The 17,078-nt window shown below is 46.8% G+C and overlaps 1 protein-coding gene across 1 annotated transcript in view; it reads left to right on the top strand.

Moving 5' to 3' along the window:
* The first annotated feature begins 501 nt into the window (after window positions 1-501).
* LOC144592277 (EF-hand calcium-binding domain-containing protein 6) overlaps window positions 502-17,078 on the top strand; it is an 88,277-nt gene continuing 71,700 nt past the window's right edge. Inside the window, exons 1-2 of the mRNA XM_078396806.1 lie at window positions 502-793; window positions 15,662-15,768. Of these exons, the coding sequence (XP_078252932.1) occupies window positions 502-793; window positions 15,662-15,768 (399 nt within the window). The remainder of the gene's footprint in view (window positions 794-15,661; window positions 15,769-17,078) is intronic.

The raw sequence follows: 17,078 nt of genomic DNA, 5'->3' as shown, positions 1-17,078 counted from the left end.
CTATAGGTGCAGGAGGAGGCCATTCGGCCCTTCGAGCCAGCACCGCCATTCAATGTGATCATGGCTGATCATTCTCAATCAGTACCCCGTCCCTGCCTTCTCCCCATACCCCGAAACATCACCCATTCCTTCTCTCTCCTGAGATGCTGCCTGACCCGCTGAGTTACTCCAGCATTTTGTGGATAAATACCTGTGACTGTGTTTGTAGGCTCTCTGTTATCGTTTCCCTGCGTGTGGGAAGTGTCTCGCTTGCTCTCTGAATGCAGAACCAATTCGGTCAGAAGGTTTTGGGGGATTATTACTGTGTGTTGCCTGTGGCAACGTTCTGGTGTTGATGCAGAGGCAGGACTCCTTGCCTCTCCAACGCAGCCTGTGGAAAGTTCATGCTGCTGCCTCTTTGAAACTGTGAAGTTTTTGGTTTTGACAAATTTTGATATATATATATTAAGTTGTTTTTTTTTGGAGGGGGGGGGGTTGGGTTGGGGTGGGTTGGGGGTGAGAATGTCAGCTATGGTGGGGATGAGGATGTCAGCTATGGTGGGGATGAGCAGACCTCCAAGCCACGCTTCAGTGCGGTTGCAACACATCCCGCACCCGCTGTCCCGTCTAGGGGAGCCGGACACCATCACCGTCCGCGGCTTCTCCAGGGCCGGAGCCGGGGACAAGCCGGACACCGAGCCCAGACAAGGGCAAGGGTCCAGGCGGGGCTGCCAGGACCTACTCCAGCACATCCCCGAGGGGGTGGAGGTGACTTTCGGCACCGACCCCGGCAGACCCAGGCTGCCCGTCTTCGGTGAGTTATGTCCCTATCCGTCAGTGTGTGTTCCGTGTTGAAACGTGTCCTGTGGCTTTTCATTGTTAACATTGTGTGGCAAAACGAAATCCCCTCGTGTGTTGCAAAACACACTTGGCTGATAAAGTATGATTGTGAATTGTATTAAAGCATGATTGTGAATTGTGATAAAGTATGATTGTGAATTTTGATAAAGTATGATTGATTGTGAATTGTGATACTGATTGTGAAGTGTGATAAAGTATGATTGTGAATTGTGATAAAGTATGATTGTGAAGTGTGATAATGATTGTGAATTGTGATAATGATTGTGAATTGTGATAAAGTTTGATTGTGAAGTGTGATAATGGTTGTGAATTGTGATACAGTATGATTGTGAATTGTGATAAAGTATGATTGTGAAGTGTGATAAAGTATGATTGTGAAGTGTGATAAAGTATGAGTATGATTGTGAAGTGTGATAAAGTATGATTGTGAATTGTGATAAAGTATGATTGTGAATTGTGATAATGATTGTGAATTGTGATAAAGCATGATTGTGAATTGTGATACAGTATGATTGTGAATTGTGATAAAGTATGATTGTGAATTTTGATAAAGTATGATTGATTGTGAATTGTGATACTGATTGTGAAGTGTGATAAAGTATGATTGTGAATTGTGATAAAGTATGATTGTGAAGTGTGATAATGATTGTGAATTGTGATAATGATTGTGAATTGTGATAAAGTATGATTGTGAAGTGTGATAATGGTTGTGAATTGTGATACAGTATGATTGTGAATTGTGATAAAGTATGATTGTGAAGTGTGATAAAGTATGATTGTGAAGTGTGATAAAGTATGAGTATGATTGTGAAGTGTGATAAAGTATGATTGTGAATTGTGATAAAGTATGATTGTGAATTGTGATAATGATTGTGAATTGTGATAATGATTGTGAATTGTGATAAAGCATGATTGTGAATTGTGATACAGTATGATTGTGAATTGTGATAAAGTATGATTGTGAATTGTGATAAAGTATGATTGTGAATTGTGATAAAGTATGATTGTGTAATTGTAATAAAGTATGATTGTAATTGCGATTCATCAGTTCACAATAGACAATAGGTGCAGGAGGAGGCCATTCGGCCCTTAAAGCCAGCACCACCATTCAATGTGATCATGGCTGATCATTCTCAATCAGTACCCCATTCCTGCCTTCTCTCCATACCCCCTGATCCCTTTAGCCGCCAGGGCCACATCTAACTCCCTCCTAAATATAGACAATGAACTGGCCTCAACTACTTTCTGTGGCAGAGAATTCCACAGATTCACCACTCTCTGTGTGAAAAAAAAACGTTCTCATCTCGGTCCTAAAAGACTTCCCCCTTATCCTTAAACTGTGACCCCTTGTTCTGGACTTCCCCAACATCGGGAACAATCTTCCTGCATCTAGCCTGTCCAACCCCTTAAGAATTTTGTAAGTTTCTATAAGATCCCCCCTCAATCTTCTAAATTCCAGCGAGTACAAGCCGAGTCTATCCAGTCTTTCTTCATATGAAAGTTCTGCCATCCCAGGAATCAATCTGGTGAACCTTCTCTGTACTCCCTCTATGGCAAGAATGTCTTTCCTCAGATTAGGAGACCAAAACTGCACACAATACTCCAGGTGTGGTCTCACCAATGCCCTGTACAACTGCAGCAGAACCTCCCTGCTCCTATACTCAAATCCCCTCGCTATGAATGCCAACATACCATTCGCTTTCTTCGCTGCCTGCTGCACCTGCATGCCTACTTTCAATGACATACTTGGCTGATAAAGTATGATTGTGAAGTGTGATAAAGTCAGAGAGTTGTAAATCTGTGGAATTCTCTGCCTCAGAAGGCAGTGGAGGCTGATTCTCTGAATGTATTCAAGAGAGAGTTAGATAGAGCTCTTAAGGATAGTAGAGTCAGGGGGTATGGGGAGAAGGCAGGAACGGGGTACTGATTGAGAATGATGAGCCATGATCACATTGAAAGACGGTGCTGGCTCGAAGGGCCGAATGGCCTCCTCCTGCACCTATTGTCTATTGTCTAAAGTATGATTGTAATTGCCATTCATCAGTTCACAAGGGATTGGACATGTTTAGAGGCAGGAAACATGTTCCCAATGTTGGGGGAGTCCAGAACCAGGGGCCACAGTTTAAGAATAAGGGGCAGGCCATTTAGAACGGAGATGAGGAAAAACTTTTTCAGTCAGAGAGTTGTGAATCTGTGGAATTCTCTGCCTCAGAAGGCAGTGGAGGCCAATTCTCTAGATGCTTTCAAGAGAGAGCTTGATAGAGCTCTTAAGGATAGCGGAGTCAGGGGGTCTGGGGAGAATGCAGGAACGGGGTACTGATTGAGAATGATCAGCCATGATCACATTGAATGACGGTGCTGGCTCGAAGGGCCGAATGGCCTACTCCTGCACATATTGTCTATTGTCTATTGTCTAAAGTATGAGTGTGAAGTGTGATAAAGTATGATTATGATTGCCATTCATCAGTTCACAAGGGATTGGGCATGTTTAGAGGCAGGAAACATGTTCCCAATGTTGGGGGAGTCCAGAACCAGGTGCCACAGTTTGAGAATAAGGGGTAGGCCATTTAGAACGGAGATGAGGAAAAACCTTTTCACTCAGAGAGTTGTAAATGTGTAGAATTCTCTGCCTCAGAAGGCAGTGGAGGCCAATTCTCTGGATGCTTTCAAGAGAAAGCTAGATAGAGCTCTTGATGATGGCGTAGTCAGGGGGTATGGGGAGAAGGCAGGAACGGGGTACTGATTGTGAATGATCAGCCATGATCACATTGAATGGCGGTGCTGGCTCGAAGGGCCGAATGGCCTACTCCTGCACCTATTGTCTATTGTCTATTCATAAGTGATAGGAGCAGAATTAGGCCACTCGGCCCATCAAGTCCATTCTGCCATTCAATCATGGCTGATCTATCTCTCACCTCCTAACCGCATTGTCCTTTGATTGGATTTTATTGGCTTTATCCTGCACTAAACGCCATTCACATTATTCCCTTTATCATGTATCTCTGTACACTGTGAATGATTGGTTCGATTGTAATCTTGCATTGTCTTTCCTCTGAATGGATAGCAAGCAACAACAAAGCTTTTCACTGTACCTCGGTACGCGTGACAATAAACTAAACTCAAAACTCAAACTCTCCTGCCTTCTCCCCATAACTCCTGACACCCGTAATAATCAAGAATCTATCTCTCTCTGCCTTAAAAATATCCATTGACTTGGCCTCCACAGCCCTCGATGGCAATGTATTTCACAGGGAGTGAGAGAGATAGACATATAACATATAACATATAACCATATAACAACTACAGCACGGAAACAGGCCCGTTCGGCCCTTCCAGTCCACGCCGACCACTCTCCCTGACCTAGTCTCATCTACCTGCACTCAGACCATAACCCTCCAATCCCCTCTTATCCATATACCTATCCAATTTACTCTTAAATAATAAAATCGAGCCAGCCTCCACCACTTCCACCGGAAGCCCATTCCATACAGCCACTACCCTCTGAGTAAAGAAGTTACCCCTCATGTTACCCCTAAACATTTGTCCCTCAATTCTGAAGCTATGTCCCCTTGTTGGAATCTTCCCCACACTCAAAGGGAAAAGCCTACCCACGTCAACTCTGTCCGTCCCTCTCAAAATTTAAAAAACCTCTATCAAGTCCCCCCTCAACCTTCTACGCTCCAAAGAATAAAGACCCAACCTGTTCAACCTCTCTCTGTAGCTTAAGTGCTGAAACCCAGGCAACATTCTAGTAAATCTCCTCTGTACCCTCTCCATTTTGTCGACATCTTTCCTATAATTTCCTATAGACAATAGACAATAAGTTCAGGAGGAGGCCATTTGGCCCTTCGAGCCAGCACCGCCATTCAATGTGATCATGGCTGATCATTCTCAATCAGTACCCCGTTCCTGCCTTCTCCCCACACCCCCTGACTCCGCTATCCTTAAGAGCTCTATCCAGCTCTCTCTTGAATGCATTCAGAGAATTGGCTTCCACTGCCTTCTGAGGCAGAGAATTCCACAGATTCACAACTCTCTGACTGAATTTTTTTTTCCTCCTTGAAACAAGGAGAGGTACTAACACAGAGGTACTTATACTGCCCTAAGGCTCTATATCTCTTGGTTCCCTCTCCCCTGACTCTCAGTCTGAAGAAGGGTCTCGACCCGAAACGTCGCCTATTCCAATTCTCCAGAGATGCTGCCTCTCCCGCTGAGTTACTCCTGCACTTTGTGTCTATCCTCCACTTACACTGGGAGATAAACTGGTGCAGAGGGTGGGAGTAAGGCCACGGAACACTGTAGATGCTGGAGTCTTGGAGTGATGGTGGAACTCAACGGGTCAGGCAGCATCTGTGGAGGAAACGGACAGACAACGTCTCGGGACTCGACCCCTCCATCAGTTTTTTTAGTCAGAGAGTCAGAAGGAATAGGTGACGTTTCCGATCGAGACCCTTCTTCCAGACTGAGAGTCAGGGGAGAGGGAGACACAGAGATAAGGAAGTGTATGGTGTGAGAACGAGACATCAAAGGGGATGGGGTACAGGATGAAGTTGATCTAAACTGTCAAAAACAGTCGAAATGTATAGGACGGATCCGTAGAAATGTAGAAAATCTGTTCTATATTTTCCTTGAACTTTATCCCCTTTGGTCTCTCGTTTTCACACCTTACCCTTCCTTATCTCTGTGTCTCCCTCTGTCCTGACTCTCAGTCTGAAGAAGAGTCTCGACCTGAAACGTCACCTGTTCCTTTTCTCCAGAGATGCTGTCTGACCCACTGAGTTACTCCAGCTTTTTGTATCTATCTTCAGTTAGGCTGAAGGGCCTGTTTCCATGCTGTATGACTGTGACTCTAAGAACACATAGTCAAAGAGGCGTACAGTGTGGAAACAGGCCCTTCGGCCCTTCGGCCCAACTTGCCCACACCAACCAACATGTCCAGTTTGGCCCATATCCCTCTAAACCGGTCCTATCCATTTACCTGTCTAATTGTTTCTTAAACATTCCAATAGTCTTCGCCTCAACTACCTCCTTTTCAAGCTTTCACCTTTCACCTTAAACCTATCAGTCACTGAAAGGAAGCATGCAGGTACAGCAGGCAGTGAAGAAAGCCAATGGAATGTTGGCCTTCATAACAAGAGGAGTTGAGTATAGGAGCAAAGAGGTCCTTCTGCAGTTGTACAGGGCCCTAGTGAGACCGCACCTGGAGTACTGTGTGCAGTTTTGGTCTCCAAATTTGAGGAAGGATATTCTTGCTATTGAGGGTGTGCAGCGTAGGTTTACTAGGTTAATTCCCGGAATAGCGGGACTGTCATATGTTGAAAGACTGGAGCGACTAGGCTTGTATACACTGGAATTTAGAAGGATGAGAGGGGATCTTATCGAAACGTATAAGATTATTAAGGGGTTGGACACGTTAGAGGCAGGAAACATGTTCCCAATGTTGGAAGAGTCCAGAACCAAGGGCCACAGTTTAAGAATAAGGGGTAGGCCATTTAGAATTGAGATGAGCAAAAACTTTTTCAGTCAGAGAGTTGTGAATCAGTGGAATTCTCTGCCTCAGAAGGCAGTGGAGGCCAATTCTCTGAATGCATTCAAGAGAGAGCTAGATAGAGCTCTTGAGGATAGCGGAGTCAGGGGGTATGGGGAGAAGGCAGGAACGGGTACTGATTGAGAATGATCAGCCATGATCGCATTGAATGGTGGTGCTGGCTCGAAGGGCCGAATGGCCTACTCCTGCACCTATTGTCTATTGTCTTTTGTCTATTGTCTATGTCCTCTGGTTCTCGATTCCCCTACTTTGGGCAAGTGACTCAGTGTGTCTATCCAATATATATTCCTCATGGTTTTGTACACCTCTACAAGGTCACCCCTCATCGTTCTGCGCTCCAGGGTATAAGAGTCCCAGGATGCTTAACCTCTCCCCGTAGCTCAGAACCTCGAGTCCTGGCAACGTCCTTGTAAGTACATGAAAGAAAAATCAAATCAGCAGCATGTCTGACCAAATGGCAGGTGGAAAATCCTAGATCCATTATGACCGATGCTACTGTACCTACAAGAAGATAACTGCAGATGCTGGTACAAATCGAAGGTATTTATTCACAAAATGCTGGAGTAACTCAGCAGGTCAGGCAGCATCTCAGGAGAGAAGGAATGGGTGACGTTTCGGGTCGAGAACACTTCCTCAGATGCTACTGTACCCCTCATTTCAACTTTGACCAACTATAAGCAGTAGAACAAAATATCTTCTCTGATTCTCCCTTCCTGTGCGTGCCTCTTACCCATTGTAAAATGTATTTAGATAGAATGGATGTGGAGAGGATGTTTCCACTAGTGGGAGAGGCTAGGAACAGAGGTCATAGCCTCAGAATAAAAGCACGTCCCATTAGGAAGGAGATGAGGAGGAATTTCTTTGGTCAGAGGGTGTTGAATCTGTGGAATTCATTGCCGCAGAAGGCTGTGGAGGTCGAGAGACCTAGTGGAGAGGGGGGGAGGGGGGGGGGGTAAGAATGAAGAGGGACCATACAGACCTATAGTGAATACTTTTGTGACTTTCTCGATGCCCTATACGTGGTGACTCTAAGAAAGAATTTCACTCTACCTAAGGTAGAATAACCATGTGAGAATAAAGTATTATCATCATCATCTCTGTTTAGTTTAGTTTAGTTTAGAGATACAGCGCGGAAACAGGCCTTTCGGCCCACTGAGTCCGCGCCGACCAGCGATCCCCGTACACACTAGCACTGCCCTGCACACACTAGGGACAATTTACAATTTTACCCTGAAGCCAATTAATCTACAAACCCGTACGTCTTTGGAGTGTGGGAGGAAACTGGAGTTTCTGGAGAAAACCCACGCAGGTCACGGGGAGAACGTACAAACTCTGTGCAGACAGCACCCGTAGTCAGGATGGAACCCGGGTCTCTGGCGCTGCAAGGCAGCAACTCTGCCCCTGTGCCACCCTTTGTTATTAAGTCAGAAGATGTCCAAATGTGATCCTGGGGCCCTGTTTCACTAATAGTTACTGGACTCGCTGTTCGTTGACTTGCCGTTCGTTGCCAGAGTCACATCATGTTCTGAGGCTGAGGTACTCAGCTGGGGGGGTTCCGTCAGTCCTTTGGCATTGATTCAGTGGCATTTATTTAACACTGACTGGGATAAACTGACCCACGGCATGTCATCAGACCGTTACCAAGCAAACTGTAACACTGAAGCACAAAAAACACATAGTCCAGAGTCAAAGGAGTTTTATTGTCATGTCTCCTGAAATGGAACGATTAAATTCTCACTTAGTTTTTCGTTTCGGGACACTGTGTGGAAACTGGCCCTTCGGCCCAACGAGTCCACGCCGTCCAGAGTTCACCTGTTGGCACTAGTTCTACCCGAAACACGGGAGGGGGAGCTATTTACAGAGGCCAATTAACCTATAATCCTGCACGTCTTTGGAGTGTTGCGGCACGGTGGCGCAGCGGTAGAGTTGCTGCCTTACAGCGAATGCAGCGCCGGAGACTCGGGTTCGATCCCGAAGGCGGGCGCCGTCTGTACGGAGTTTGTACGTTCTCCCCGTGACCTGCGCGGGTTTTCTCCGAGATCTTCGGTTTCCTCCCACACTCCAAAGACGTACAGGTATGTGGGTTAATTGACTGGGTAAATGTAAAAAATGTTCCTAGTGTGTGTAGGAAGTGTGTGTAGGATAGTGTTAATGTGTGCGGGGATCGCTGGGCGGCGCGGACTCGGTGGGCCGAAGGGCCTGTTTCCATGCTGTATCTCCAAATCTAAAGAAACCAAAGCACCCGGAGAAAACCCATGCAGGTCACGGGGAGAACGTACAAACTCCACATGACAGCACCCGTAGTCAGGATGGAACCCGGATCTCTGGCGCTGTAAGGCAGCAACTCTACTGCTGCTATTGTGCCACCAGGTGTTCTACCGAAATTCCATACAACACTGGTTCAGCCGAAGCTTGAACACAATCTACACTTCATTTCACTACATTGCGATCATGGGCATGTTCAGTAATTGCTTTTCGATCAGGGAACTTTGAAGATTAAACATAGAACAGAACAGTACAGGAACAGGCCCTTCGGCCCGCGATGACCGTGGGCCGAACATGATGCCAAGTTGAACTAATGTCCTCTGCCCGCATGTGATCCATTCCCTTCCATTCCCTGCATATCCATGTGCCAGTCTAAAAGGCCTCTTAAATGCTATTATCACAACTGACTCCATCACCACCCCTGGCAGCTCGTTCCAGGCACCCACCACCCTCCGTGTAAAATAAACTTGCCCCCCACATCTGCTTTAAACTTTGCCCCCTCTCACCCTCAAGCTAGGTGGTGCAGCGGTAGAGTTGCTGCCTTACAGCGAATGCAGCGCCAGAGACCCGGGTTGGATCCTGATTACGGGCGCTGTCTGTACGGAGTTTGTACGTTCTACCCGTGACCTGCGTGGGTTTTCTCCGGGACCCCTGGTTTCCTCCCGCACTCCAAAGACGTGCAGGTTTGTAGGTTAATTGGCTTGGCAAATGTAAAAATTGTCCCTAGTGGGTATAGGATAGTGTTAATGTGCGGGGATCGCTGGTCGGCGCGGACCTGGTGGGCAGAAAGGGCCTGTTTCCGCGCTGCGTCTCTAAATCTAAAGAAACCAAAGCACCCGGAGAAAACCCGTGCAGGTCACGGGGAGAACGTACAAACTCCACACGACAGCACCCGTAGTCAGGAGCCAGCACCGCCATTCAATGTGATCATGGCTGATCATCCACAATCATGTTATGCGTCATGCCTTTGTTGGTGAGGTGCCAAACTGTTACACACTGCGCAGGATGCCACATTCTCGGTGATGTATTCGGCCATGCCAGGCCAATAAAACATGCGTCTCGCCCGTGAAACAGTGGCGTCAGCTCCCGTGTGACCCGCATGGACAGCGTTAAAATACCGGTGGTACAGCGAGGCAGGAACCGCGGCCTCGTGTCCTTTTAAAATAACGCCATTAATGAGCAATGCGACCTTGGTATCTGGCTGATGGTGCACTGAATTAGACAGAGCATGTGTATCAATCTCTGCACTTTCGCCAGCGGTTTGTACAACCATGGGAACCGGGTGTGAGAACTCAGAGATTGAACCTTCATCGTTGGCAAGCGAGTCGACTGACTGACTGTCTCGTTTGAAATCTGTTACTGCGTGATCGACAACTGTCTCAAATCACGTGCCCACATCCTGGATTTGTACGTGGTACGTGAGAATGGACCACCCCTACTGGGTGCTGGTGCATGCCTAGATATGGGTCTGATCACTTTCAGCCCTTCAGTCTGTCCTCTGACTACAGACTGTGATTTTACACATCAGATTCTGACACAATACAAAGATTTGTTTAACAATAGACAATAGGTGCAGGAGTAGGCCATTCGGCCCTTCGAGTCAGCATCACCATTCAATGTGATCATGGCTGATCATTCTCAATCAGGACCCCGTTCCTGCCTTCTCCCCATACCCCCTGACTCCGCTATCCTTAAGAGCTCTATCTAGCTCTCTCTTGAATGCATTCAGAGAATTGGCCTCCACTGCCCTCTGAGGCAGAGAATTCCACAGCTTCCACGGATACACTGAAGATGCGGCAGACTGCGAGTGTGGACGGGGCCTCCAGACTATGGAACATCTCCTGAGCTGTGACGTGCTGCATGACACACGCACTGTAAAGGATCTTGCAGAGGCCAACCACGTGGCACTAAAATTTGTTCGCTATTGGCAAACAGTTCTGTGATGACACAAAATATATAATATATTTCGTTTACTTTACAATAGACAATAGGCAATAGGTGCAGGAATAGGCCATTCGGCCCTTCGAGCCAGCATCACCATTCAATGTGATAATTCTCAATCAGTACCCCGGTCCTGCCTTCTCCCCATACCCCCTGACTCTGCTATCTTTAAGAGCTCTATCTAGCTCTCTCTTGAAAGCATCCAGAGAATTGGCCTCCACTGCCTTCTGAGGCAGAGAATTCCACAGATTTACAACTCTCTGACTGAAAATGTTTTTTCCTCATCTCCGTTCTAAATGGCCTACCCCTTATTCTTAAACTGTGGCCCCTGGTTCTGGACTCCCCCAACATTGGGAACATGTTTCCTGCCTCTAACGTGTCCAACCCCTTAATAATCTTATATGTTTCGATAAGATCCCCTCTCATCCTTTGAAATTCCAGTGTATACAAGTCTAGTCGCTCCAGTCTTTCAACATATGACAGTCCCGCCATTCCGGGAATTAACCTAGTAAACCTACGCTGCACGCCCTCAATAGCAAGAATATCCTTCCTCAGCTCAGATACAGAGCAGAAACAGGCCCTTCAGCCCACCGAGTCCTCGCCGAGTATGATGTTGTAGGGACATGGCTACAAGAGGACCAGGGCTGGGAACTGAATATTCAGGGGTACACAACGTATAGAAAAGACAGACAGGTGGGCAGAGGGGGTGGGGTTGCTCTGATGGTAAGGAATGATATTCATTCCCTTGCAAGGGGTGACATAGAATCAGGAGATGTTGAATCAGTATGGATAGAAATGAGAAATTGTAAGGGTAAAAAGACCCTAATGGGAGTTATCTATAGGCCCCCAAACAGTAGCCTCGACATAGGGTGCAAGTTGAATCAGGAGATAAAATTGGCGTGTCAAAAATGCAATGCTACGGTGGTTATGGGAGATTTCAACATGCAGGTAGACTGGGAAAATCAGGTTGGAAATGGACCCCAGGAAAGAGAGTTTGTAGAATGCCTTCGAGATGGATTCTTAGAACAGCTTGTACTGGAGCCTACCAGGGAGAAGGCAATTCTGGATTTAGTGTTGTGTAATGATCCTGATCTGATAAGGGGACTAGAGGTAAAAGAGCCATTAGGAGGCAGTGATCACAACATGATAAGTTTTACTCTGCAAATGGAAAGGCAGAAGGGAAAATCGGAAGTGCCGGTATTACAGTATAGCAAAGGGGATTACAGAGGCATGAGGCGGGAGCTGGCCAAAATTGACTGGAAGGAGGCCCTAGCAGGGAAGACGGTAGAACAGCAATGGCAGGTATTCCTGGGAATAATGCAGAGGTTGCAGGATCAATTTATTCCAAAGAAGCGGAAAGACTCTAAGGGGAGTAAGAGACACCTGTGGCTGACGAGGGAAGTCAGGGACAGCATAAAAATTAAGGAGAGGAAGTATAACATAGCAAAGAAGAGTGGGAAGACAGAGGATTGGGACTCTTTTAAAGAGCAACAAAAGTTAACTAAAAAGGCAATACGGGGAGAAAAGATGAGGTACGAGGGTAAACTAGCCAATAATATAAAGGAGGATAGCAAAAGTTTTTTTAGGTACGTGAAGAGGAAAAAAATAGTCAAGGCAAATGTGGGTCCCTTGAAGACAGAAACAGGGGAATTTATTATGGGGAACAAAGAAATGGCAGACGAGTTAAACCGTTACTTTGGATCTGTCTTCACTGAGGAAGATACAAACAATCTCTCAAATGTTCTAGGGGCCGGAGAACCTAGGGTGATGGAGGAACTGAAGGAAATCCACATTAGGCAGGAAATGGTTTTGGGTAGACTGATGGGACTGAAGGCTGATAAATCCCCTGGGCCTGATGGTCTGCATCCCAGGGTACTTAAGGAGGTGGCTCTAGAAATAGTGGAAGCATTGGAGATCATTTTTCAATGTTCTATAGATTCAGGATCAGTTCCGGTGGATTGGAGGATAGCAAATGTTACCCCACTTTTTAAGAAAGGAGGGAGAGAGAAAACGGGTAATTATAGACCAGTTAGTCTGACATCAGTGGTGGGGAAGATGCTTGAGTCAATTATAAAAGACGAAATTGCTGAGCATTTGGATAGCAGTAACGGGATCATTCCGAGTCAGCATGGATTTACAAAGGGGAAATCATGCTTGACAAATCTACTGGAATTTTTTGAGGATGTAACTAGGAAAATTGACAGGGGAGAGTCAGTGGATGTGGTGTACCTCGACTTTCAGAAAGCCTTCGACAAGGTCCCACACAGGAGATTAGTGGGCAAAATTAGGGCACATGGTATTGGGGGTAGGGTATTGACATGGATAGAAAATTGGTTGACAGACAGAAAGCAAAGAGTGGGGATAAATGGGTCCCTTTCGGAATGGGAGGCAGTGACCAGTGGGGTACCGCAAGGTTCGGTGCTGGGACCCCAGCTATTTACGATATACATTAATGACTTAGACGAAGGGATTAAAAGTACCATTAGCAAATTTGCAGATGATACTAAGCTGGGGGGTAGTGTGAATTGTGAGGAAGATGCAATAAGGCTGCAGGGTGACTTGGACAGGTTGTGTGAGTGGGCGGATACATGGCAGATGCAGTTTAATGTAGATAAGTGTGAGGTTATTCACTTTGGAAGTAAGAATAGAAAGGCAGATTATTATCTGAATGGTGTCAAGTTAGGAGGAGGGGGAGTTCAATGAGATCTGGGTGTCCTAGTGCATCAGTCAATGAAAGGAAGCATGCAGGTACAGCAGGCAGTGAAGAAAGCCAATGGAATGTTGGCCTTCGTAACAAGAGGAGTTGAGTATAGGAGCAAAGAGGTCCTTCTACAGTTGTACCGGGCCCTGGTGAGACCGCACCTGGAGTACTGTGTGCAGTTTTGGTCTCCAAATTTGAGGAAGGATATTCTTGCTATGGAGGGCGTGCAGCGTAGGTTCACTAGGTTAATTCCCGGAATGGCGGGACTGTCGTATGTTGAAAGGCTGGAGCGATTGGGCTTGTATACACTGGAATTTAGAAGGATGAGGGGGGATCTTATTGAAACATATAAGATAATTAGGGGATTGGACACATTAGAGGCAGGAAACATGTTCCCAATGTTGGGGGAGTCCAGAACAAGGGGCCACAGTTTAAGAATAAGGGGTCGGCCATTTAGAACGGAGATGAGGAAGAACTTTTTCAGTCAGAGAGTGGTGAAGGTGTGGAATTCTCTGTCTCAGAAGGCAGTGGAGGCCAGTTCGTTGGATGCTTTCAAGAGAGAGCTGGATAGAGCTCTTAAGGATAGCGGAGTGAGGGGGTATGGGGAGAAGGCAGGAACGGGGTACTGATGGAGAGTGATCAGCCATGATCGCATTGAATGGCGGTGCTGGCTCGAAGGGCTGAATGGCCTACTCCTGCACCTATTGTCTATTGTCTATCTATTGTCTATTGACCCTACACACACTTGGGAAAACTTACAATTATACCAAAGCCAATTAACCTACAAACCTGTACGTCTTTGGAGTCCGGAGCACCCGGAGAAAACTCACGCGGCTTTAAGATGAGAGGGGCAAAGTTTAAAGGAGATGTGTGGAGCGTGTGGTTTTTACACACAGGGTGTTGGGCTTCTGGAACACAATGCCAGCATAATGTTGTATTCTTTATGTTTTTGATATTTTATGCTTGATTCTTAATTGTTTACTGTATGTTCGTGTTGTTACTTGCGAGCGGAGCACCAAGGCACATTCCTTGTATGTGTACACACTCTTGGCCAATCTTCAGTATATCCCCACTTCAGCAAGTTACATTTGCTCCTCCCCATGTCTGTCCGCAGTCTGTTGAGACTGCGCCAGGTTATCCAAGGTCGGTCGGAACCTGGTGGGAGTTTCTCAGAGGGATCGATTGCCATGTGAGTGTCTTCCGGAGATTTCTCCAGTCGCTCTTCCCAGAGTTTGAGCCTTCTGGACGTCGCTCTGCAGACCAGGGGATGGACAGAAGAGAGGAAACCTCTGCGTGATTTCAAACGCTGAGGTAGCAAAGGATGGTCATGTAGGGGGTGTCTTTCATCCTTTGGTTGTCTGAGGCGTTCTTTTTGACTGGCTACAGCTCTTCTGGCTCTAGGTAGATGTTGGGTAGGTTTCATGCATCCACTGAAGCCGCGACAGCGTTGTGTTTAACTAAACTAAAAAGCTACACACTTGTACCGTATCTGGGATGCTTATGTAAGATGTTTCTAAGTGCTTTCAAGAGAGAGCTAGATAGAGCTCTTAATGACAGCGGAGTCATGGGGTACGGGGAGAGGGCAGGAACGGGGTACTGATTGTGGAAGATCAGCCATGATCACATTGAGTGGCGGTGCTGGCTCAAAATGGCCGAATGGCCTACTCCTGTACCTATTGTCTATTGTCTTACAGTATGTGTAGTGATTCTTGTACTGAACTGTATACAAAAATCTCCCTGTACCTCGGCACCTATTCAAATAAAGTACCATTGACCAAACACCATACCATATCTATGCTCCGTAAATGGACCGATTGTAATCATGTACAGTCTTTCTCAGGCTTCGCTCAACACCTGCGCTCGGTCCGCGTTAACCAATCTGATCTCCCGGTGGCCCAGCACTTCAACTCCCCCTCCCATTCCCAGTCTGACCTTTCTGTCATGGGCCTCCTCCAGTGCCATAGTGAGGCCCACCGGAAATTGGAGGAACAGCACCTCATATTTCGCTTGGGCAGCTTGCAGCCCAGTGGTATGAACATCGACTTCTCCAACTTTAGATAGTTCCTCTGTCCCTCTCTTCCCCTCCCCCTTCCCAGATCTCCCTCTATCTTCCTGTCTCCACCTATATCCTTCCTTTGTCCCGCCCCCCCCTGACATCAGTCTGAAGAAGGGTCTCGACCCGAAACGTCACCCATTCCTTCTCTCCTGAGATGCTGCCTGACCCGCTGAGTTACTCCAGCATTTTGTGAATAAATACAGCCTTTCTGGTTAGCAGGCAACAAAAAAGCTTTTCACCAGACCTCGGTACACGTGAGAATATGCTGAACTGAACTGAAACTAAATGGCGCTATCACTCCTCGTAACAGGGCAACGTACTGACCTGGAAAGCCGTCCGGAGAGTGGACTGAGCAAAGGCAGCAGGATCAGCAACAGATCACGGCCTGGCACTCAACTCCGGATCGAGATCGATGAGGTACGTCCTCGGTCATCCTCAGAGAGGGGCAACATTTTTTACACAGAGGGTGGCGGGTGTATCGAGCGAGCTGCCGGAGGAGGGAGGAAAGAACTGCGGATGCTGGTTTAAATCGAAGGTAGACACAAAATGCTCGGGAGAGAAGGAATGGGTGACCTTTCGGGTCAAGCGAAATATGAGGTGCTGTTCCTCCAATTTGCGCTGGGCCTCACTATGGCACTGGAGGAGGCCCAGGACAGAAAGGTCAGACTGGGAGTGGGAGGGGGAGTTGAAATGCTCAACCACCGGGAGATCAGGTTGGTTAAGGCGGACTGAGCGGAGGTGTTCAGCGAAACGATCGCCGAGCCTGCGCTTGGTCTCGCCGATGTAGAGAAGTTGACATGTGGAACAGCGGATACAATAGATGAGGTTGGGGGAGGTGCAAAAGTATTTTAATTGTAATTTTTTTTTTTAATTAAAAAAAATTAAAGGAGGTCTATTATTGACTGTTGTGTGCAGACTGTCAGGAGCTGCACATGTACAATCTTAAAGGTTGACGGCAATTAGGAATGTGGTGGTAGTGGGGGGATTCTGAAAGTTCATTGTCCCATTAATCCCTTCACTGCCTAATTCTCTTAGTCAAAATGGGCCAAATGCAGGCAGGTGGGACTAGTGTAGATGGGACATGTTAGCCGCTGTGAGCAAGTTGGGCTGGATGGGCTATTTCCACGCTATATTTAATTTATCATTATTAGCCATTGAAATTTAACAGTGCAGGCATTCTTTATACTTGAGTACATTGCAACTGCTGTAATCAGTAACACATTAAGACGTATTATAATTGCTTCCACATTCTTTACCATTTGCTTTATCTTACACTTTCTTATTCCTTGTTACACTGTTGTGCATCATTTGCTTACAGTTCTGGTCACCACATTATAGAAAGGATGTGATAGCTTTGGAGAGGGTGCAGAGGAGATTCACCAGGATGCTGCCAGGGATGAAGGGCCTCGGCTATGAGGAGAGACTGAGCAGACTGGGGTTGTTTTCCCTGGAGCAGAGAAGGCTGAGAGGGGACATGATCGAGGTGTACAAGATCATGAGGGGCATAGATAAGGTAGATGGCGGGGAACTTCTTCCACTGGTGGAAGGTTCAACAACGAGGGGACATAGATACAGGGTAAGGGGAGGGAGGTTTCGGGGGGATGTGAGAAAGAACTTTTTCACCCAGAGGGTGGTTGGCGTCTGGAACTCACTGCCTGGGGTGGTGGTGGAGGCGGGAACACTCACAACGTTTAAGAGGCATTTGGATGGGCACTTGAAATGCTACA

Source organism: Rhinoraja longicauda, chromosome 3 (assembly GCF_053455715.1).
Source record: "Rhinoraja longicauda isolate Sanriku21f chromosome 3, sRhiLon1.1, whole genome shotgun sequence".
Classification (NCBI taxonomy): domain Eukaryota; kingdom Metazoa; phylum Chordata; class Chondrichthyes; order Rajiformes; family Arhynchobatidae; genus Rhinoraja; species Rhinoraja longicauda.
This window is presented reverse-complemented; position numbering and strand designations above follow the sequence as displayed.